Here is a 23,524-nt window from a genome sequence, read left to right as displayed (position 1 = left end):
AGTTTGATGGAAGTTTTGTTAATTTTGATTTTATAAATTAAACCACCACATATAGAGATTATGGGAAGAAATGGGGAACTTTAACAGGTTGGGACTCTCTGTCTCTCTCTAACATAAAACACACACACAACACACACATCCTGTAAAAACCTGTAGTGTTACTCTACTAAATCACAAGCAGTTCCCATATATTACAACAAACACCATCTTTAACACACATTAACTTAACACCATTGACTGTCATCACCAGGTACCAGTGTTATTCATGGATACAAGTGTCACCCCACCTACCCTATAATGCTTGTAAAAATGTGGAAACTGGACGTGTTTTGGTTTTGTTTTAGTATTTTATTTTTCTTCGTGTTTATAGTCTTTTATTTTCATTTTTATACATAGACAATTGTGTTTTGTTTTATAGCGTGAGTTAAATTTTAATCCAATCTTGTGTATTAATAATGTTAATAATGTTGAATTTCTGTCATAATGTTTACTGAATAATATAACGACGGTGTTAAGAATATATTATGTTGACTTGGCGTTAATTAATAAATAAATTATGTTTTATTACAATGTTGCCAAGACGTGACTTGGGTCATTTTGTAACTAATTTTGTTGTAGTGAAGATCTGACATTATTACTTATATATATATTTTAGACACTTATTGATACCCGTTACATCACATATATCTAAGTCAGAATTATCCTAAGAAATGACAACTTATTTTCTAGGAATTTTCGTGTATAATTACAATAGACGAAGGAAAATATTATAGTTTCCCTATTAATTAAACGGATTATTTTTTTCCCTCGTCCATTTTCTGTGACTAAAGACGGGCTGGGGTAGGGGGGGACTATTAAGTGCTCCTCCTCCGCTCCTCTTCCTCCCTGTCCTCCTGGTCTTCCTCCTCCTCACTCCTGGGGCAATTTATGACTACCGCACTAATAAGCGTTGAATATGCTACACCTTTTTTTAGTCCCACCGCCTCGCCTCTCCTCACCACGTTAAATTTAGGTTCACATTCATCACCACAGCAGGATATTTCAAGGACTCATGATGACCAAGTATTAAATATCCTAACTCTTCCTGAAGGTCTTAGGTTATGTTAGCTTCAGGTTAGGTTAGGTTAGGTTAGGTTATGTTCGCATTAGGATGGTTAATCTTAAGGTGAGATAATATGTAAGGGATAATAGCTTAATCAAATATAATAAAACCAACTAATTTTATAAACAAAGAAGACAAAACAAAACAACTCTTTATAATTGATTACATTAAGGTAAACTTTGGTATAATATAACTATAAATCTTTCCCTATAATAAATGTAACTATTATGCTTATATATTATACCTGATCACAAGATATAAGGCAGTTTATTGAGGTCAGTCAATTGGAATCAGTAGAGGGTTGAGGTAACATCAATAACATAACACGGAAAGGGGAAGACTCTCTCTGGGGGGTGAGAGGGGAGGGGGTCACAGGGTCAAAGACACTATTATATATATAAAAAATAATATGTTAGAGTTAATCCTTACAGATATAATGTTAGTTTATAAAATGTTTGGGTTCGTAAGTTTGAGTTACTGGATGTTTAAAGCACAGTTGGATTATTTACATTCATACTTTGTGAGACTTTGAGGGAAGCTAAAGAAGAACACAGTTGGTTATTTACGTCCATAATTTCAGAGACTTTTTTGTTGTGTGTTCTAGCCAGTGTTATTATCTACAGCTTTAGAAAGATATTAGGAATGGCTTCTTGTTGTCTCTCTCTCTCTCTTTATATCTGTCTGTCTGCCTGTCTCTTTAATTACGTCTAACATTTCATTATCTTTGTTCACGAGGAGATTTTGCTTTCACTCAGTAGCCTGACCAATGATTTAAATGCAGTCATTCTTGCTATTATACACACGTAAGACAACCAAAACAATTCTTACTGCTGACAATTAGGAGATTCTTGGTTGTGGAAAAGAATTTACATTATTCAGTCACCTAACTAAACCTATACCACGCGAGGCCACCAGGATTTTTGGGGGAAGTAATTCTTGTCATTATTGATATTTATAACAAGAAGGAATTTTTGAATGTCATTTACAAGTTGGATTAAAATTGTGACGAGCTAAAACTACACTCAGGTGTATGCTAATATAGGCTCGAGTAGTGGTAATATATGTATAGATGGGTTGGGGGGGGTCAGAGGGACAGGTGAGAGGACTGATGGGGTGAGGGACAGGTGATTGGAGGGGAACAGGTGAGAGGACAGGTGATTTGTGAGGGGAACAGGTGAGATGACAGGTGAGTTGTGAGAGGAACAGGTGAGATGTAAGGAATACAGGTGCGGTGTGCCTCATTAACCCATATATCAACACCTGGGCTTCTATCAGTCATTAGTAGTCTACCTGACTGATCACAAGTAGAACCCCATGTACACGAGTCAACCCTCAGTCAGTAACCAGTCCAGTCAGTTGCCATCCTAAAAAACAGTCAGCTAGTCGGTCATATCCAGGTGAGGTACTTAACCAGTCAGTTAAAAGCTCGAGCATGAGACTCAGTCAAGTTAGCCAGTCTGTCAGTCCACACCACACAGTCTGTCAATCTGAGACTAGTCATGAACAAAAAACAAACTGTACTGCGTGTGTGTGTGTGTGTGTGTGTCGGAGGTGGCGTAACTGACCTATGCTGCTTCTGATGAGAGGTCAGGTGAGTCAGACTACGCCAGCATAATACTGATAATAGGTGGACAAACCCAGGCTTTAATCGCCCGCTGACACGACATGTGGCTTTATACATCGGCCTAATTGACCCGTCCTGTGTGTGTGTGCGCGCGCTTCATTTTGTCGGTATGTGTGTGTATATGTGAGGGTAGATAGATGAGGTGTGAGGGCGGGAGTGAGGAGAGAGAAGTGAGGTGTTATGAAGGTAGAGATGAGAAGGGAGAAATATGACACACGAGTAAAGGAGATTAAAGATAACGAAGAAGTGTAAGGAAGAAGAAGATAATGAACGAAGACCTTGTAAATCCCCCTAAAACACGCCTCTTGTCTCTACACATTAAGACGTAAATCATAATTGACCTTAATGAGAATTCCCTGACTATTACCTTCAGCCTCGTCTAAACGTTAGCCAACACGTACAAGGTAGAGAGCTAGAGTCAACCTTCACGTACAGAGCTCAACTAGAGTCTATAGAGCTCCTACTATACGTCAGTCCTCACGAACAAGACACAAGTAGCCCCTTAGAGTTTCCATCACTACACCAGGAGAGACAAAGAGCCATTGAGCCCCCCAGAGCGTGTTCCACCGGCGTATAAAAGAGAGGGGCAATAGAATGTTGGTGGTGTTTACTGTGTGCTCCTCCTCCTCCCTAAGTCTGGCAGCGACCTGGAGTAACATGCGAGGTGTAGAACGTCACGTCATGACTCCTGCTGTGCTCTGTGCCTGCTGCTGTGCTCTGTGCCTCCTTCTGCTGTTTCTCCTGCTTTACCTTATGCTTCTGTACTTCACGTCTCATCCTGCTGCCCTACCACACACCTTACCTAACATAAAGACGTCTGAATCATATACAATATATATAACCTGAGCCATAAAACACCAAATGCAACCTATAGTCGGCTTATAGAACCACCACTCCCTATACGTATAAATAATATATAAGGCACAGTAAAGGAGACGGTGGCATAATATTGGAAGGTCTTTTAGGGTGCCGCGTGACCTAGTATTGGGGGGGAGGGCATAAGACTTTGTTGTTTCCTGGATCTTGTGGTATTAGCACGTAATCCTGGGGCTGGTGACCTCTGGGCTAACCTTAGGGACTTTTGTTATTTGACCTTTATGACCTCTTAACCCCAAGGCCAATAAACACTGAATTCATTGACCCCGGTTTGCTTGACAATATTTAATCATCTGGTGATATAATCTGGGGGCGCTAATCTTCAGGTGAACCCTAATGGTGTTTGTTTTACTTATGTAGGTCGTGTTGGGGGGTGACGTCAACATAACCCACTGAAACATTAATTATTTTTACACCTACACGCACACGTCCACAAGAGTAATACCATCAAGGAATTAATTTAACCTTAACCCCAAATGCCTGAAGCCATCAAGCACAAAGAAAACTTCGAAATAATAGTGTTGTTTACGTTTTCATAATCCATTGGTGTTCGTGAGCGGGAGTCGGATTCTAATGAGTAATGGCGAACGAAAACAAACGTCAGAAAAAAAAACAACAATGAATCGTAAGACCAAAGATAATATTTGCTATTATGTTCTTGCATGAGTTATTACATTATAAAAAAAAACCCCACGCTACGGGGTAAATCACTCACTAGAAATGTTCATGTGATTTAATAGCAATTTGGAATATTTGCTTGACGTGTCCTTGAAAGAATTAACAAAAAGATGTGATAAGATAGATTTTTTATTTTATTATTATTATATTTTTTCATAGTGTTTGAAAGGATTTGATTAACTTCGAAGGCATCTGTTGAGACACGCAGACGGGAGGGGTGGAAGTCACACGATTCCCTCAGGTCTGTAGTCTTGTGCGGTAATGTACAAAATAGCAGTAACCTTGTCCTTGACTACAGTAAAAAAATGACCTTGACCGCAGTAACATAATTTAACCTTAACCGCAGTAACAAATAATATAACCTTGACCGCAAAGTAACAGATAATTAAACCTTGACCGTAAACAGATAATTTAACCCTGACCGCACAGTAACAGATAATTTAACCTTGACCGCACAGTAACAGATTATTTAACCTTGACCGTAATAGAGAGCCTTATCCCACTGACCGTATAATAACAGTTTACACCCTGACCGTACATAATAACAGAAGTTTTAATTCCTTTACCGCATAATAACAGTAGTTGCCTCTGGTATAAAAATGGTACAAAACAGATGATTTGTTCCTTAACTGTATATGAACGGAAGATTGACTCGTTTGATCTGTTAATAACTCTTCCTCATTTCGTGAACAAACCTTGGACACATCCCTAACATCAAGAACATCCCCTGAACACATCCCTAACACCAAGAACATCCCCTGAACACATCCCTAACACCAAGAACATCCCCTGAACACATCCCTAACATCAAGAACATCCCCTGAACACATCCCTAACACCAAGAACATCCCTTGAACACATCCTTGAACAACAAGAAACATCCTGAACACATCCTAACATCAAGAACATCCTCGAACACATCCCCAACATCAAGAAACACATCCCCTGAACACATCCCTAACATCAAGAACATCCCCTGAACACATCCCTAACACCAAGAACATCCCCTGAACACATCCCTAACACCAAGAACATCCCCTGAACACATCCCTAACATCAAGAACATCCCCTGAACACATCCCTAACACCAAGAACATCCCTTGAACACATCCCTAACTTCAACAACCTCCAAACACACAGAAAATATTTAATGAAGGTGTGGACGAGCTTCCCCAATGTGCATGAGACCAAGTGGTTCTATCACATGGAGGTAAACGAGAAACAACCAGGTATTTCCGCATTCTTTACGAAATGAGGTCAGAGGTCAAAGTGTGTGTGTGTGTGTGTGTGTGTGTGTGTGTGTGTGTGTGTGTATGTGTGTCAGCCCCTCTAGGATGCAACAGCGGGACGATATACTGTGTACTTTAAACACATATTCTACGTTATTAAATGCAATATTCGACCATTAAAAATAAAGCAAAATTCCATCTCAAGATCGTAAATACAATTTGGTTAGATATGTCGTGGATTCTAGTCACAAACTGCTACTGTATACACTCTGCGCATGAGTATTAAGACGGGCTCATACTCTTGCGTGCGTAAGTTGTTTATTTTGTTTAGTGGATATAAGGCGTATCAGATTCTCCCGCGCAAAAAATGAGAAACGGACCGGAGTGTGTGGCCTCTCTCTCTCTCTCTCTCAGAATCTGTTTATTACTTTTTATGAGAGTACGGCCACAGGATGCAAATTTATGTATCATTCATTCTCATATTTATTCATTGATTTTAGCTTATTCACTCTACATCTTATCTAGAATGTGGTTATATAAGAGAGAGAGAGAGAGAGAGAGAGAGAGAGAGAGACGCCATTTCATTTCCGCAGTAGAAATAGGAAGCAAAGCGCCTTAAAGTTGAACACACACACACACACACACACACACACACACAGACGTCATCTTCGCGTGTGGGAACTGAGAACACAAAACATCTCTTACCGCTCCACACTTTATTTCAACCGCAAGGGATTATCTTTTTTGGTGTGTGTGTGTGTGTGTGTGTGTGTGTGTGTGTGTGTGTGTGTGTGTCGCCATCAGTCTGCGGTCGTTCGTAATAAACACAATTATTTCCCAAATCATTCCCAATTAAGCGATAACTAACAAGGTTTCAGGGGGGGGGGGAGGTAAAATCGTGCCCATTAATCAGCTAATAGGGACGTAAATAAGGTCGAAGTCTGTATTTATGTCGAGTAAATATATCTATAAACTTTCACTGATAAACGTTCCCGAAGTTAACATAAAGATCACTGAGTAAAAACAACGATTTGGATTTTTTATATTAACTAGATAGAATGTAATGGTATAGCTAATTTATGTCTCTAAATGTAATGGTATAGCTAATTTATGTCTCTAAATGTAATGGTATAGCTAATTTATGTCTCTGAATGTAATGGTATAGCTAATTTATGTCTCTGAATGTAATGGTATAGCTAATTTATGTCTCTGAATGTAATGGTATAGCTAATTTATGTCTCTGAATGTAATGGTTAGCTAATTTATGTCTGAATGTAATGTTAGCTAATTATGTTCCCCTGAATGTATGGTAATAATTTATGTTCCTGGAATGTAATGGTATAGCTAATTATGTCTCTGAATGTAATGGTTAGCTAATTTATGTCTCTGAATGTAATGGCATAGCTAATTTATGTCTCTGTAATGGTATAGCTAATTTATGTCTCTAAATGCATGTTAGGTGAAGATAGGAGAACGGGAGCTCCAGGTAAAAACTCAGGTGCTGTTCACGCCTACTGTGAGGTGGTACCTGCTTGTGGGAGACTTGTTACTCTCATCTTGCATACCTGTGGGTTACCTGATCTGTACACCTGTGGGTTACCTCATCTGTACACCTGTGGGTTACCTCATCTGTACACCTGTGGTTATCTTATCTGTACACCTGTGGGTTACCTCATCTGTACACCTGTGGGTTACCTCATCTGTACACCTGTGAGTTACCTGTGTGTTGGGCAGATGGCATTCCTCGGACTTGTCTTCATGACGTCAATGACTTCGTTATACAGTGCCGTGGATAACGAAGTAAATTTTTAATACGAGTTTTAGTACAGATTTTAATTCAGTTTTAATACAGATTTTAATTCCAATTTGAATTCAAATCTAATAGCAATAACATCCTTTTTATATCATTCATACAGACAGATTATATAGAGACCAATAGTATTTCCCAGGTATATCGTCTATTATATTTCACTAATAACAGCACGACAAGTAACATAAAATATTTCATTCCTTTTAGAGTTTTAATATTAACGATTTACGTGAAACTTAATCTATAATAAATTCGTGTGTGGAGTCATTCTTTAGTGTAACAAAAATACCTGCCTGGAATCCTGTACTAATCTGCATAATGTGTGTGAGTGTGCGTGTGTGAATCTACGTTTATTTGTGTGTATGTGAATCTGTGAATGCGTTTATGTGTGTGAATCTGCGTTTGTGTGTGTGTGTGTGTGTGGTGCTAGTCAACCTGTCATTGCCGGTCACATAACACCTGTATTTATGTGAATCCGTGGCGTCACTGGGCTGGGATAAACCTCGGCAGTGGTGAGAGGAGACACGCAGTCCCAGCTCTTCTTAGTTTGGTGGCATAAAATTATATTATTTAGTTATTTTTTAAGTATTTGTAATAGGAAGCAAAAAGGTCACATGAAAATTAGACACCCTAGCCTGTTGCAACTGATGATTAAATACTCTAACCTAATGTAGCTTAACCTGACCTAATCTAGCTTAACCTAACCTAATCTAGCTTAACCTAACCTAATCTAGCTTAACCTAACTTACCTGACCTAATCTCTCATGTCATCCCATTTTTAATCAGAACAAAAAAAAGAGAAAAATAATTAATTGGTTCAAATAGTCATAATAATAATCATACACCTGGATAGTAATCAACTCACCTTATGGGCTTACCTGTGTGAAGTCCACGAGGAAAAAAAATTAAGGTGACAAAGTAATATTAAATGTAAATCAGGTGAATCCAATTAGTATTACCTGCACATTAATAACCTAGGTCTATTAAGTAACTGTATTGTAGGTTAGTACATAGGCCTTTACCAATCATCAGTAATTTAATATTTATGAGGGGGGGTTGGGTATAAAAGCAAGGAGGGGGTAGGCAGAAAAGCAACACTCACCACGATCACTGAAGACTAAAGCGATGGGCGAGGTCGATGCTCTCACTCACGAGTTAGGTAACTGACTGAGAGAGTTAGGGACGTCACTTGGGGTTTTGTGGAAATGGGGCGGAGCGTAATGCCAGCTAGGGGGAGGAGCCAATGTGCGTGGAGCTGACCAAGGTGTAGAACAACAACAACAACAACAACAACAACAACACACACACACACACACACACACACACACACACACACACACACTTAGAAATATTAGTGAATCTTCATAAACACTATTTCGTTCTTGTTAACAGTGTGAGGGAATTCAGGGCAGGATATCGTTCACAGTACAGGGGATTAATTAGTTCAAGACACACAGGTAATTATAGTGATTAATATACGATTACATAGACCAGTTTATTACTCAGACAAAGACAAACAAAAGTTACTCGTGTGTGTGTGTGTGTGTGTGTGTGTGTGTGTGTGTGTGTGTGTGTGTGTGTATATTGTGTCAGTCTTTCCTCGTATGTCAGGTCCTTGAGTATGTATAACTGTATACTTGATCGCGTGTATGCCTTCCCTCCCTTCCTTCTCCCTTCCCTTTCTTTTCTTCCTTCCTTCCCCTCCCTCCCCTCTTTTTTGTTCGCCTCCTTCCTTCCTTCCTTCCTTCCTTCCCCCTGTGTGTATGATGACTTGTATGCAGTATGTTGGTCTTTGTGTATGCAGCCTGTATTAATGACCTCATGTCTCCCTCTATACTATCTGGTGAATACTCCCCCCCTTTGCGCTATACAACCCCGTGTGTGTGTGTATGCTTTCTCCCGTGTATATGTGTATCTGTCTGTATACTAGATCCATGTGTGTATGCTGCCCTGTGTATGCTGCCCTGTGTATGCTGCCCTGTGTATGCTGCCCTGTGTATGATGCCCTGTGTATGTGCCTTAGTTGGTAGAGCACAGGAATACAGATGGACTAAGGTTATTACGAAGGTGTTTTTCTTAAATGTTTCTACGGTAATAAGAGAGACGTAGATTACTTGATGGATGAAAGAGAGGTGGATGAAAGAGAGATGGATGAAGAGTGTTGGATGAAAGAGAGATGGATGAAAGAGAGATGGATGAAGAGGTGGATGAAAGAGAGATGGATGAAGAGAGAAAATAATTATGGGAAGTGTAATGATGACGTGATTATCCACCTGTTAATTAGGCCGTAAATCACACCTGAATTTTTTGATAATATAGAATTTTTTTTTTCAATCAAACAAACAAACAAACAAAAAACAAGTATACAGAGCCCGCGTGTGTGTTTGTGGTGTGAAGACAAACCAACAAACTTATTATGACGTATGAATCAGATTAGTTGTAAACATGTGTGTTGCCAGAGACCACGAAGAGAGTTAGGCATGACAGGAGCCCAAGGTCGGCATTGAAAATCACATTAGTGTCATGCAGAGTCTGTCAGCCATTCTCCCCTACTCGTGGTTGGGGGGTGAGTAGGGGAGGTGGAGGTGGGGGAGGAGGAGGTAGAAGGTGGGTATATTTTATATCTTCCCCAATTTTTCATGCTCACGACACGAGGATAATTTGTGCATCACCTGTCCACGTAAGAATCTTGATGCTGTCACACACACACACACACACACTGCGATGATCTGGTTTTGTTACTTCCGTGTTAATTGTATTTTTGGGGGCTGGAAGCACTTTTTATCTTCAACTATGATATTATCGTGATTAATGACATGAGTAAATGCAGAATAACATGTAAGGTGGTGGTGAATATTCATGTTATATATTTAAAGTCCGCAGATATTATTATTATTATTATTATAGTGAGGATGGAATAAGGTAGATGATATATAGCAGACGAGATTGGATAAATATTCACAATTATAATGCCAACATTATTAATAAGGATAGATAAGGCCCGCTGTTCCTCCCTTATCATGTGAATTAAGACCTCTACCTACCTGTGTCTTTCACCTGTTCACCCAGAGTATAAGGTGTTAATTAAAAAAAACACAGGTGTAGTGAACGAAGGTAAAATAAGAGCAACAAAAGCTGGGCCAGAATATTGTTTAATTATACTGGAATTTCCTTCACAAAGGAGTGTTTCAAATATCGATAAAAGTTAAGTGAAAAAAAAAATTGAAATAAAAATGTTACAACGAGGGAAGATTACCTGAGTTATTCTGTTATTAAATCTAGATTAACATTTTTTGCTGAGGCGTCACGTTGAGGTGGGGTGAGTTTTCTTTCCTCTAATTTTAATCTAATTTACTCTACTTTACTCTACTCTACTCTGGTTTACTCTACTGTACTTTATTCTCCTCTCCTCTCCTCTCTACCACACCTCACACACCCTACCCTCACCGCCTTTGTCCATCCAACAAGGAACTAGTGTCAGGTGTACTTCTGGGAACAAGAGACAACTGCCTTGGGTATATGGGATTTCCTGGAACAAACAATTACTTCCCTTAAAAAAAAAAAACACACGAATTTTATTTTCCAAGAAGCTAAAATTTCTGCATTGTATCAACCGAGTGTAACTTGTGTAGAGGGTTATTAGTAGTGTTATTAGTAGAGTGTTATGGCTTTCAAGGTTAATTACTCTGTTGTTATGAAAGAATGTTATTGGTCACAGCTCTGATGGGGCTGGGTGACAGGTAAGAAGATTAATAGTCACACAAACCTGGTCCATTACTGAGTCTATTTACGATTTATCATCAATAATAGAGGAGTTGATCGGTATATTATTTTCTATATAGTGTGGGATATCTGACCCTGACCTCTACCCCCACCCGCCCCCCCTGACCCACCCGCCCCCCCTGACCCACCTGACTTCCTCGGAAACACTCTGTTGCTCCTGTGACAATAACATTCTTTTTTTTTTCTTAGGATCATCTGCAGTTTAGACACCCTACCCTATTTTTCTATCCTTCAATAACTAACTAACTAATGTCTATACAGGAATTCTGAGTATCTCCATTACTTGATATAATAATTGCTTAAATATGAGGAATGTAGCTTTATATCATGAAGAACTATGGTATGTTAATAATACACACACACACACACACACACACACACACACACACACACACACACCCACCCACACACACACACACACACACACACACACACACACACACACACACACACACACCCTTCCTTAAAGTTTCCCTTACGTGGTCAGAATGAAATACCTCATCTCAATACCTGTTATGAGACGAAGGTAACGAACACCTGTGCTTTGAGTAGTCGCCGAGTGCCCCTTGGAGTAGACAGGTGCCCCTCTCATTTTCCTTCACACAGACGGTAATAAAATACCATTGTAACTTTCTTATGGCTGGGTGGGTGGGTGAAGGAGTTAGATGGATATATCACATAAATTCAGTAAGTATTTTATTATAGTGTTTTACTGTATATATGAGGTCAAGTGTGTCTATTGGGCAAGTACGACAAATTTCTTCAGGTGTTTTCCTTGTTAAGTCATGATAGATTATTCACAAGACGATAAGGATGTGCTTATTAAATTTTAAGTTGGTTTAAGGAGTGGTTTAGGATACGTGGTTTAAGGGAGACAAGGTTCACTGACTCTGTTTCTATGTTTTAGTTATGACTGAGCGGCCAAACAAGTTTTTATCGCTTGGTAGGGACACTCAGGGAGCAGGGGCGGATCCCGGGGGGGTTCCTGGGGGTCCGGAACCCCTTATCATCAGAAAAATCCATTACTTTTTCTTTATTGCAGTATTGTACTCAGGTATTTTTGTATAGTAAAAAGTAATTACTATTGACCTCAGAATATCCCCTAATCTCAAGTCCACATAGCTTCAAAATGGCCTTAAAATGCCCAAGATTTTGATCAGATTTCAAAAAAACATTCTGGTTGGGGGGGATGGGGAGGGGAAACCTCCCCAACCCCCAGCTGGGTGGGGTTCGCCTTGTTCCCCCCACCCAAAACTTCTTGCCCTCCCTCCCCTTTTGATATTCCTGGATCCGCCCTTAATTGGGGAGACTCAATCATATTATCGAAGAAATCAATCAATTCCTTGTGTTTTCTCAGTACAGTAAAATATCCTATATATTTAGTATTGCAGTCGTGGTTAGGTTAGGTTAGGTTATAAAACAGAATCATCCTAAAAGTTGTATTATATAATTAAAATACAACACTAGTGGATGTATTCTCTCCCATAATGATGAACTGACTGACTGACACTGACTGACCTCTACACCAGATCAATAGACAGACAAGGTTACACACAGGTAGCATGATGAATCTCTGTAAGGGAGGGATGAATAACTCGGTGTTGTGAACCAGGTGTGTTGTTATGAATCAGGTGTGTTGTTATGAACCAGGTGTGTTGTTGTGAACCAGGTGTGTTGTTATGAACCAGGTGTGCTGTTATGAACCAGGTGTGCTGTTATTACTCAGATATTCAGTGATTACCTTTCGTTAAGTCAAGGTCAAAGCCACACACGGACTGTAGATACGCGGAAATATACATTGACTTATGATAAACGTCACGAATGTTCACGGAATCTCGGGGGGGGGGTAGAGGTGGGAGTCATCAGTTCTGGTATAAGACTCGTTCATGTCTCGATATATTGTGAGTAATGACCGTGTGTTATTATAAGCTCAGTGTCATATATCAAGGTTTTTGTAATGATGGATGTGCTGTGATGGGCAATTAGTTTGGTTCATTCATGCTGTAGGGGTCAACGCTAATGTAAGGTGGTAGATTTAGTTTCTTTTGTCATCATCATCATCATCATCATCATCATCATCATCATCATCGTCATATTATTATTATTTTCTTTAACTTAGGACTGTGATCTCTAGCGACGTGGCCATCTTGAATTCGCCAAGTTCCTATTTACACTGGCTTTAATTAACGATCTTAAATTCCATCAGGTAAACCCTTACTTATTCCCTATGGCTCAAAAGTAATTACAACCATAAAAAAACAAAAAAACAAAAATAAAATCCCTCCGCAAGCAAGATAAACAGCGTGCATTTATCAAGAGACGAAATCAATGCCGACGGCCCACATCAGCACTGACAGGGAACTATTACTTGGGTGTAAAGCACAGTCTCCTCACACGCAGTGCCCCCACACCGTAACAAATGTCGCTGGTCATTGTGGCAAATCTTTTTACCGTAAGTCTTCCTCACTCGTTGTGTCGCCTCGTTTTTATCAGAACATACATACAGTACATACATACATACATACACGTTATGTTTTAGTGTTTTATCTGATGATTAAACTCCTTAATATTAACTAGGGAGTTTTCCTGAGAAGCTGCTGTGTGTGTGTGTGTGTGTGTGTGTGTGTGTGTGTGTGTGTGTGTGTGTGTGTGTGTGTGTGTGTGTGTGTGTGTGTGTGTGTGTGTGTGTGTGTGTGTGTGTGTGTGTGTGTGAGAGAGAGAGAGAGAGGTCACCACCAGGAGGTCAGTGATCCCTCCTCTGTGTGGATCAGGTCACCCCACATACTGATGATTAGAATTTTTAATCTTTCGTAAAAACTAATCTTCCTGTCCTCTCACCTGAGCCAAGACAGTCAACACACACATCGTAAACTATTCCTCTGATTTATTCCCCAAGTTTAATATTTGTTTTGAGTATTATTATAGAGTATTATTATATAAGGGTTTTTTACCTGTGATGCGTAATTAATATTTGACAAACTGGTATTATTTATATACTGATAAATTACCTTTAGTTGTGTTGTTAGGTGAGTCGTGTCTATTTTCGGAAAGGTACCTAACCTAACCTAACCTAACCTAACCTGACTTAACCTGACTTAACCTGCATGGGAGGGTTAATCTCCAGGTGATCCCTCTCCCCAAAAAACTTTTCAGAATCGTTATACCTGAATTTGATTTGACCAATCTTCAATGATTTTGTAATTAAAGGTCATTTTGTTATCATATCATGGCGGTGTAGAGACTAGGAAGTTTTCTGTGACAATATCTAAGTCATTATGTCATTATCTTCATCAATTACCGAACACAGGACAGCAAAGGTGGAATTGTTATTAGTATAGAGGCAAAGTTCGTCCATCCGTGACAAATAAGGTATGTTTATACTTTACACCTTATTCATAGCTTCTTTTCTGTCATCGTCATCATCATTATCATCATCATCTACCCTATTCCTCCTTCCTCCCGTTTTTCTTCCCATTCTTTCTTCTTCCTCATTTCCTCTCCTTTAACCTTGCTTCCCTCTCATTTTCATTCCTTCACTTTCCGTCTTTCCATTTCTTCTTCTTCTCTCCCCTTCTGTCTTTCTTTCTTCCCCTTCTTCTTGTCACTCTTTGTCTAATCCCTCCTGTCTCTTATTCTTTCTCTCCTTCCCCTCCTTCTCCTCTTACACTACCTACACCTGCTCGTACTCTCTCTCTCTCTCTCTACCAAGGCTTTTGTGGCGTGTTGAGGGCAAATATTTCACCAGGGCGACCCAAGATGGACTAAACTATACTAAACCTTTGCACTGCGTCATCACAATCAAATCTCTTCTCCCTTCCCTTTCTCCCTCCCTCACCTCCCTCTCCCTCCCTCACCTCCCTCCCTACCACGCCAACCTCGCAAATAACACAAACCTAATTCGTTCGTTACCTAATTGACCTTTTTTTTTTGTCATTAGCGAAATCATCCATCGACGTAATTTTTTTTTCTCACTGTTAACGATGATATTTCACAGTCGGGGTGATAATGTTAAAAGCACGGCAATTTATCCGTGTTATTGTACGATGTTAATTGTTGTGTGTGTGGGGGAGGGAGGGGGGAAGAACAAGGTCGGCAGGGTGACTGGGTACGATAATTATCAAGCTATCTGTGTTAAATGTGCGTACGGTATCTCTCTCTCTTTAGGTATAATAATAATAATAATAATAATAACAATAATAATAGATAAGGACATTTTTGTTGACAGACAGACAGACGACAGACGACAGACAGACAGACAGACAGACAGACACTTTTATTTAGTAAGATGATTTCAGTCTATTACGTAACGGTAGAATTTTGAGTTTTTCTTTAATTATTTTTTCCGTGACGTGTTTTAAGCCCCGATAACACGATGGGGCGGTGAGGGAGGTGAGGTGAGGGAGGTGAGGGAGGGAGGCGAGGTAAGGGAGGGAGGGAGGTGAGGGAGGGAGGTGAGGGAAGGTAGGAAAGTTGTGGGAAGGTGAGGTGAGGTAGGAAGGGTTTGTATCAGTCATCTACTCCGATCATGTGAACAAGGCGATGGTGGTATAGTGGTGAGCATAGCTGCCTTCCAAGCAGTTGACCCGGGTTCGATTCCCGGCCATCGCAATCAGTGTTCATTTTTTTCCCTCGACTCGTGAGAAACTTGAGTTATATTCTAAGATCATTGACGTTCTTTATCTTTCTCTCCTCTAACTCTCCCTCATTCCCCTAACTCTCTCTCATTCCCCTAACTCTCTTTCTTTCTATAACTCTCTCTCACTAGTGCTGCCCAGGGATTTGAGTTAGGTTAGGTAAAGTTTGAGCGTGTGTAGGAGAGGTGAGACCCTGCCCCCTCTCCCGCCCCAGTCTACAGTATCTATCTTGTCTACAGCAGTTTGTACACAGACACAGTAACTCTTTGTCTTATACTGTGTGTGTGTGTGTGTCACGTTACTTCACGCCAACAACATGATACATGACCCGCGCATCAGTCTGTTAACTTTCGTGTTATTTACAGAATAAAGAAATAACATTCCTCGACACGACAACAGCCAGTGACCGCCACGCGAGACCTCTAACTGACTCCGAGTTTACTAATATGACACGTGATTCACAAAGGTTAGGTTAGGTTAGGTTAGGTTAGCTTAATCTCCAGGTTAAGCTTCAGATGACCCGCTTAGTCTTTATATTGGTTTCTAGAAAAATAATTCAAGGTTTGATATATGACGGTGTTTCCCAGTAGAGGTTGACTCACCTGGTGGGCCGCTACCTGTGATGAGAGACGCAGTATTACACCTTAGTTCGGAATTTCAAAACTGTTAAGAAATGTTTAATATATGTAGTGCAGCCCCCCTCACACATAACACACGTAGGTACACATATAATCCTCTAACACACACACACACACACACACACACACGCACACACACACACACACACACAACAAAGACACGACAACCCGGAAGTCAGAGCCATTGAAGAACTGCTCCCTACCCCCGTCCCTCCCTACCTCCCTTCCTCCTGCTCCCTTTCTTCTCCCCTCCATCCCGCATTCAAACTCTACCCCCTCCTTCTTGTAACCTTCCCCCTCTCCCACCATCCTTCCCTCCTCCCTCCTCCCTCCTACCCCTCCCTCCTACCCCTCCCTCCTACCCCTCCCTCCTACCTCTCCCTCCTACCCCTCCCTACTGGTGGATTGAAGCATTTTTTTCTCTCGGCTTATCTGACCTAAACACGAGATGCTGCCGGGATTTAGGTGAGGTTGCAGACGTTAAAGAATGTTGCAGGATATTGAAGGATATTGCAGAGGTTGAAGAATGTTGCAGGGGTTAAGTTAGGCTGTAGGATGTTGAAGGATATTGCAAGAATTGTTGGATGTTGCAAGGGTATGAGGGAGGTCAGGGGTTGAATAATTATTGCAAGGGTTAATGATTGTTGCAGGAGGTGTTAGCAGGTGTTGAAAGCTAAGAGATAATTGATTGTATTTTCATGACACACACACACACACACACACACACACACACACACACACTAGTTAACTCAATAAGCGTGTCTGCCTCTCTTTGCTTTAATGCGCCAGATTAATGATATGTAATTATTGTGTAATTAACATCATGCGATGGTTTGTTGTGGCCTCTCCTCTGTCTCACTCACTCACCTCCCACCACCAATCATCACTACACCTGCTCACACCTGTAATAATTTCACCTTAGTATAATTAATATTGATATTGTTTTCTATACAGTAAATCTTGATTCTCGTTTTACCAATTGAGTCAAGATTATTTTTGTATGATTTTTTGTTGTGAAAGTTTGATTACTGTAGGTTAGGTTAGGTAAGGTCAGGTCAGGTTAGGTTATGACTGGTTTGGTTAGGTTAGGTCAGGTCAGGTCAGGTTAGGTTATGACTGGTTTGGTTAGGTTAGGTCAGGTTAGGTCAGGTCAGGTTAGGTTAGATTATGACTGGTTTGGTTAGGTTAGGTTATGACTGGTTTGGTTAGGTTAGGTTATAAATGACGTGATTGTATTGTGATATATTGTAATTGCTGTAGCTGTTTGGATGACCACGATTGTAAACACGGACCTTCACTCACCAAAACAAACATCAATTATTCCATTTTGTTTATATTACTGCCGTAGTTAAACCGTAGTTGATAATGGTTGGATATGTATAGAACTAAATAAAAAATAAATGGTTAACTACGACAGCCTTCATTGTCACCCAAGTGTTCCCTCACACACACACACACACACACACACACACACACACACACACACACACATACACATAATAACAATGGTCTTGGGAAGTAACTTATGAGTAATTTTTATTTATTTTTGGCTTTATATGAGTGCGTTAAGAGTATTATAAGTGCGTGGGTTAGTTGTGGCTTACGTGTGTTCAAAGAGTGTAAAGTGTGTTATAAGTGCGTTCATACAGAAGGAAAATCTAAGTACAAATCAGTGAAAATCTCCTAAGAGCGTCCACTGACCTTGGAGTTCGTGATATAGCTCGGGAATAGTGTGGCGTGAATGGTGTGGTCTGGATGGTGTGGCCTGGATGGTGTGGCCTGGATGGTGTGGCGTGAATGGTGTGGCCTGGATGGTGTGGCCTGGATGGTGTGGCCTGGATGGTGTGGCGTGGATGGTCTGGATGGTGGATGGTGTGGCCTGGATGGTGTGGTCTGGATGGTGTGGCGTGGATGGTGTGGCCTGGATGGTGTGGCGTGGATGGTGTGGCCTGGATGGTGTGGCCTGGATGGTGTGGCGTGGCAGCTGCTGGTAAACTCCTTCACTGTCCTTGGGGTTCTATTTAATTACGACAATGGTATCTTAGGGGGTAGTCTCTAGTCCAACGGTCCTCTACTGTTTCTTTTTCCTTGGCTCATGGGAGGGGGAGGGAGGAGAGGGAGGAAGAGGGGAGGAGAGGAAGGGAAGAGGGTAGAGGGAGAGGGTGGGGGGAAGAAGAGAGGGAGAAGAGTTATGTTCGTCTACTATCTTGCCTTCCGCCTCTCTATCAATGCGTCGTACATCAGCAAGGTCAGGAGAGGTCGTATGGGGCGGTTGTATTCCATCGCCTAAACTATTGTTTTTTTCCGGGACTTATAGGGAAGAAATGTTGTTCCTTATCACGAGAAAACTATGAATCCAACCTAGTAGTTGTAATTGACCTTTTTTGCCCTTTTTTTTTCTTTTTTGCTGTTTTTTCTGTTATTTCTCTTTTTATGTTTTTGCCTCTGTTTTTTTTTATTTATTTTTTTACTTTTTTTTCCTTCCCGAGACGTCTTAGGTAAAGGCGGCCATGTTGGGGTGGTCGTTGTGTTGGTCAGGTCGCCAGTGAATCATGATCTTGTCTCTTGTAACTAAAACTGCTAAAACGTAATGATTACATAACGTCAACGGGAACTAAGGTAGATGAGTGGATAGACTTATTAATAAATTGTCTCCTCAGTTTATATGATCCAGTATCAAAAGGTTTGCATTATTTCATTAACTTTTTCCGCCACTCAGCGTTTTGGTCATAATGAAACATCCTACACTGAACTGAAATACATAAAGGAACTACTCTTTAACAATGGTTTCCCTAAGAGATTTACAGATACTGCTCTCATATAGACCAAACCCTTAACAGGATTATTTGGTCCCTCACAGCCTCACCGTTCCTAATATTCTATCTATTTCACCATCCCGTACACTGGCCCACTCAGTTTCACCCTTAGAAACAAACTTAAGAAGCTTCTCAATAAATTCTATCCACAAATTTCTCTTACACTAGTCTTCAAAACCCAGAGTTGTATCAATATAAAGTAAAGCCATCCATTTGTGTTATGGTTTCCTGTGAATTGTGGTGTTTTTCTCACTAAGGCTCGTCTAAATTAAGGTATTACCTCCTGTATATTTTAGTTTTTTTCGGATTTTAGTTTTGTACGTAGGTTTGTCGTCAGTTTTATTGGTTTTAAATTATAATGATCTTTTTTTAAATTTGGCGGAAGGTAAATTGTAGAATAATGTTCCGTTTTTATTGTATATTACCTGTAATTTTTTTTAAGTTCTTGTTTGTTTTCTTCATTAGGCTCTGATGATGGTAAATGATTTTAAACGTTAGTAATTAGAGAAACCCAACTGTAGTCAAGATGTTTGTGTTTTCTCTGGTTCTCATCTTCGTTACGAAAATACGCTTTCCACGTAACAAGTCCATTGCTAATAGATAGATAGATGGATGGATATTCAGTAAAATAACCATACGTATTTACAAATTATCTAACATGTAAATAGTCAATTAACACAGGTATACAGTGAACCGGCTATAACGAAAGATAACGTGACGGAATTTGTATGGTTAGCCTCGGCGGAAAGTGAGCCATATATTTAATCTGCAGTAGTATGCCATAAAATTATTGTTCAAAGAAAATAGATGAATTTATACCAAACATAGAAAACGGGCGCATCCTAGGATAAACTAATGTTGTCTTTTGTCTTGTGCCTTATAAATACAAATATTTCTACAGTATTTTCTTTTCTGCGGTTACATACAGAATAATATAACATTAATTATATAAATATTACATAAATTTTCCTATTGTTTTGGTTTATGGGAAAATTGAGTTAAGATGCTCACCCTCGTGTGGATATATCGTGTTGGAAGTCCACTCTTCACTCCGGCAAGACACACTCCTAAGATTAAACCAAAATAATAATGATAGACTAAAACTAATAAATAAAATATACAAGAATGCATCAATATTCATAGATTCTTGTCAGCTGGTCGTTGGTAGGAATAAAATCAGAGTTAATGATAGAGAACATAAATTAAAAATATTGAAACACCCACACGTCCATTCCACAACACACACGTTATTTTGCTCTCGTGTGATAGATTACTGATTAATATTTGATATATTTTTTCGTAATATATATGAAAAATATGTTAGTTAATGAGATACTTGAGTAAATAGTCGTGAATTTATAAGAGTGTTGATAAAAAGTCGACCTTGTGAATCGTACTCTGACCTTCGCTGTGAGTTGAACCAAAACACCAATAACTGAAAGGTTTTGGTGGTGAGTAAGATTGTCAATTGATTGGTGAGGTCAGTGTGAGGTGGACGTATGATGGAAGGTGTGGGTTATTAGTCTCTTACCCGTGGCTAATGGGGAGTAGGGAAGGGAGTGGGTGGAGGGAAGGAAGTGGAAGAACCTTGTAGGGGAGAGGAGTGGAGTGGAGGGAAGGGGTGGAGTGGAGGGAAGGGATTGAGTGGAGGGAAGGAAGTGGAGGAACCTTGTGGGGGAGAGGAGTGGAGTGGAGGGAAGGGGTGGAGTGGAGGGAAGGGATTGAGTGGAGAGAAGGGATGGAGTGGAGGAAGGAAGTGGAGGGAACCTTGTGGGGAGAGGGTGGGTGGAGGGAAGGGGGTGGAGTGGAGGGGAAGGATTGAGGTGGAGGGAAGGATGGAGTGGAGGAAGAGTGGAGGGAACCTTGGGAGAGAGGAGTGGGTGGGGAGGGAAGGTGGAGTGGAGGGATTGAGTGGAGGAAGTAAAGGGGGTGAGTGAAGAAAAGTGATGGAGTAGAGTGGTGGAGTAAGAGGTGGAGTGGATGGAGTGATGAGGTCAGTGAATCTGAGTACGTTCAGAATCACCAATAATGAACAGGAGGTTGTGTACAGGGTTCGAGTGAAGGAAGTGGGTAGGAGGAGGGGTATTGTAGGGAGGGTGAGGGGTGTGAAAATGGGAACTACAGACACCGCCACCACCATCTCTCACCCCCCTCCAACATCCCAGGATTCCACCACAATCCTCTTCCCCACTTTATATTCCTCTCCTGAAATTCCTCCCCATCTCCCCTCCCTCGTACCCCTCCCCCTTCACCCCCATCACCCCATCCACCCCTCCCTATCACCCCCTATCACCCCCTCCTCATTACCCCCATCACCCCCATCACCCCCTCCCCATCCCCCTCCCTATACCCCCTCCCCATCACCCCTTCCCCCCATCACCCCTCCCCCCATCACCCCCTCCCCATCACCCCCTCCCCCCATCCCACCCCCTCCCTCATTACCCCATCACCCCCCTCCCCCCATCCCCCCCCTCCCCCTCATTACCCCCGTCACCCCCATCACCCCCCTCCCCCCTCCCCATCACCCCTCCCATCTCCCTCCCCATCACCCCCCCTCCCCCATCACCCCCTCCCCTCATTACCCCTCACTCACTCGTTGCCAAAACAGACATCCTAGTTACCATACAGTACACCGTAAATCATTTTATAGCCAGAAATGTATACTAAAGCCGATTTATTTGGCGGATTATTTAAAGTTTGGCTAGGTTAGGTTAGGTTAGGTTAGGTTAGAATTTAGGTGTTTAATCCTCAGGTAAAAGGGTTCCTAACATTCGTAAGATCAAAACAGCTCTATATCATATCACTAATGCCACAATGAAAGCGTCAAGGAGCATTTTATTGTACTGGAACATTTTTTAAAAATTCTCTGACATGAAAGAAATTTACAAGTGTTCGTTGACACAATAGAAGCTTTTAAAATACCGCTTTGTTAATGTCCACCCACACATACCCAGGGTAGCAAGTCACAGTCTGGATATCTAAAATAGTAGTAAATATTAACATACATAACTTAAGGAAGCCGAGAACAACAATATAGAACAATATTATGTAAGGTTATGTTAATTAAATATCACCAATATGACCTGACTTTAATAACAATAAGAAAGTGATAAGACTAATGGTGGTTGTATTATGTCACAGTGGCGAAGAATTAAGAAAATAATTCCCCAATTTGTGTCATTAAGGAGAACAAGAAAGAACAAACAAACAAACAAACAAACAGAGTGTTTTTACATTACCTGTACCGTGGGAATTCCACCTGTGTGGCCATGATGACGTCACTATCCACTGCCGCTTTTCACAATATTTTTTTCGTTTCTCTACAACTTATCATTCACTAATATATCGACTTTCTCAGTTTGATAATAGACTTTAGTCCTGACAGCTACTTTCTTATATAAAGTCGTTAGGGGGGCGTAAACCCCCCCCCATGAAGTATATATATATATAATTAGCTGTATTACTGTTGATTCAAATAACAATAACTAATATATTGGTCCAGATTTATTAATAAGTCACGGAGCTTAAATAAAAATAGTTATGGTAAGGAGGAAAATGTAAACAGAAAATTAGTCTTCAATATTAGTATAGCGGCTGAACACACTCAAGTATACACAGACTCCTGGCGTTAATATACCACGGGGAGGAATGTTAATGTAGTCAAGTGTGATGTCATTCTACCCTATGTATCCATCACTCGTTTAATATATAACATTGACACTGCCCTAGAGTATTCCCCCTCCCTCCCCCCCCCTAAAAAATATCGTTCTTTCACGTTAAAAAATAGTTAATAAAATAAATTACAACAGTTTAGTTATAAGTCTGAATAAATATGATAATGTAACACTGATTAAATAAACGTTTGATGTCTTCAGTGTGTGGGGGGCGGGGGGTAACTAAGGCAAAAATATTAAAACACTTTAGTCAATAATTAATTCACTTTCTTTTATTATATTTATTCTTCTTTATCGTAGTTATTATTATTTATCTCAGAATATATAATACGATTTATTTTTTATTTGTATACTTTATTTTCACTTTACACTTTACACACTTCATTGTAGTATTATTGCACACACTCGTTCTGGTTTCTATAAAGTCATTGTCGTTTTCCAGTGACTTATATCGTAATAATAAATATCTAATCCAGCTTCACTCTAACACTGTATCATAGAGAATTTTTTTTATATTTGTGGGAGATAATATACGTTATTTTGACCGTCCAGTGTGGAGAGCGGTAAGTGAGTGTTCCTGTTGTATCAGTTCCTCAATGGTCACTGTTACTCACGCTACTTACAGAGGTGGTGTTGTGAGCGTTGCTAGTGAACCAGACC

The 23,524-nt window shown here is 40.4% G+C and overlaps 1 protein-coding gene and 1 non-coding gene across 2 annotated transcripts in view; one reads left to right on the top strand and one right to left on the bottom strand.

Annotated features, from left to right (window-relative positions):
* Positions 1 to 22,684, bottom strand: part of LOC121858558 (titin homolog) — a 43,664-nt gene extending 20,980 nt beyond the window's left edge. Inside the window, exon 1 of the mRNA XM_042355047.1 lies at positions 22,430 to 22,684. Within this exon, the coding sequence (XP_042210981.1) occupies positions 22,430 to 22,461 (32 nt within the window). The 5' untranslated portion in view covers positions 22,462 to 22,684. The remainder of the gene's footprint in view (positions 1 to 22,429) is intronic.
* Trnag-ucc lies at positions 15,639 to 15,710 on the top strand. Its single transcript has one exon. It is a non-coding gene; the product is annotated as a tRNA-Gly (tRNA).
* Positions 22,685 to 23,524: the final 840 nt, after the last annotated feature.

This window comes from Homarus americanus, unplaced genomic scaffold, assembly GCF_018991925.1.
Source record: "Homarus americanus isolate GMGI-L3 unplaced genomic scaffold, GMGI_Hamer_2.0 scaffold74, whole genome shotgun sequence".
NCBI classification, from domain to species: Eukaryota; Metazoa; Arthropoda; class Malacostraca; order Decapoda; family Nephropidae; genus Homarus; species Homarus americanus.
The sequence above is the reverse complement of the archived record's forward strand: the minus strand, read 5'-3'. Positions and strand labels throughout refer to the sequence as shown.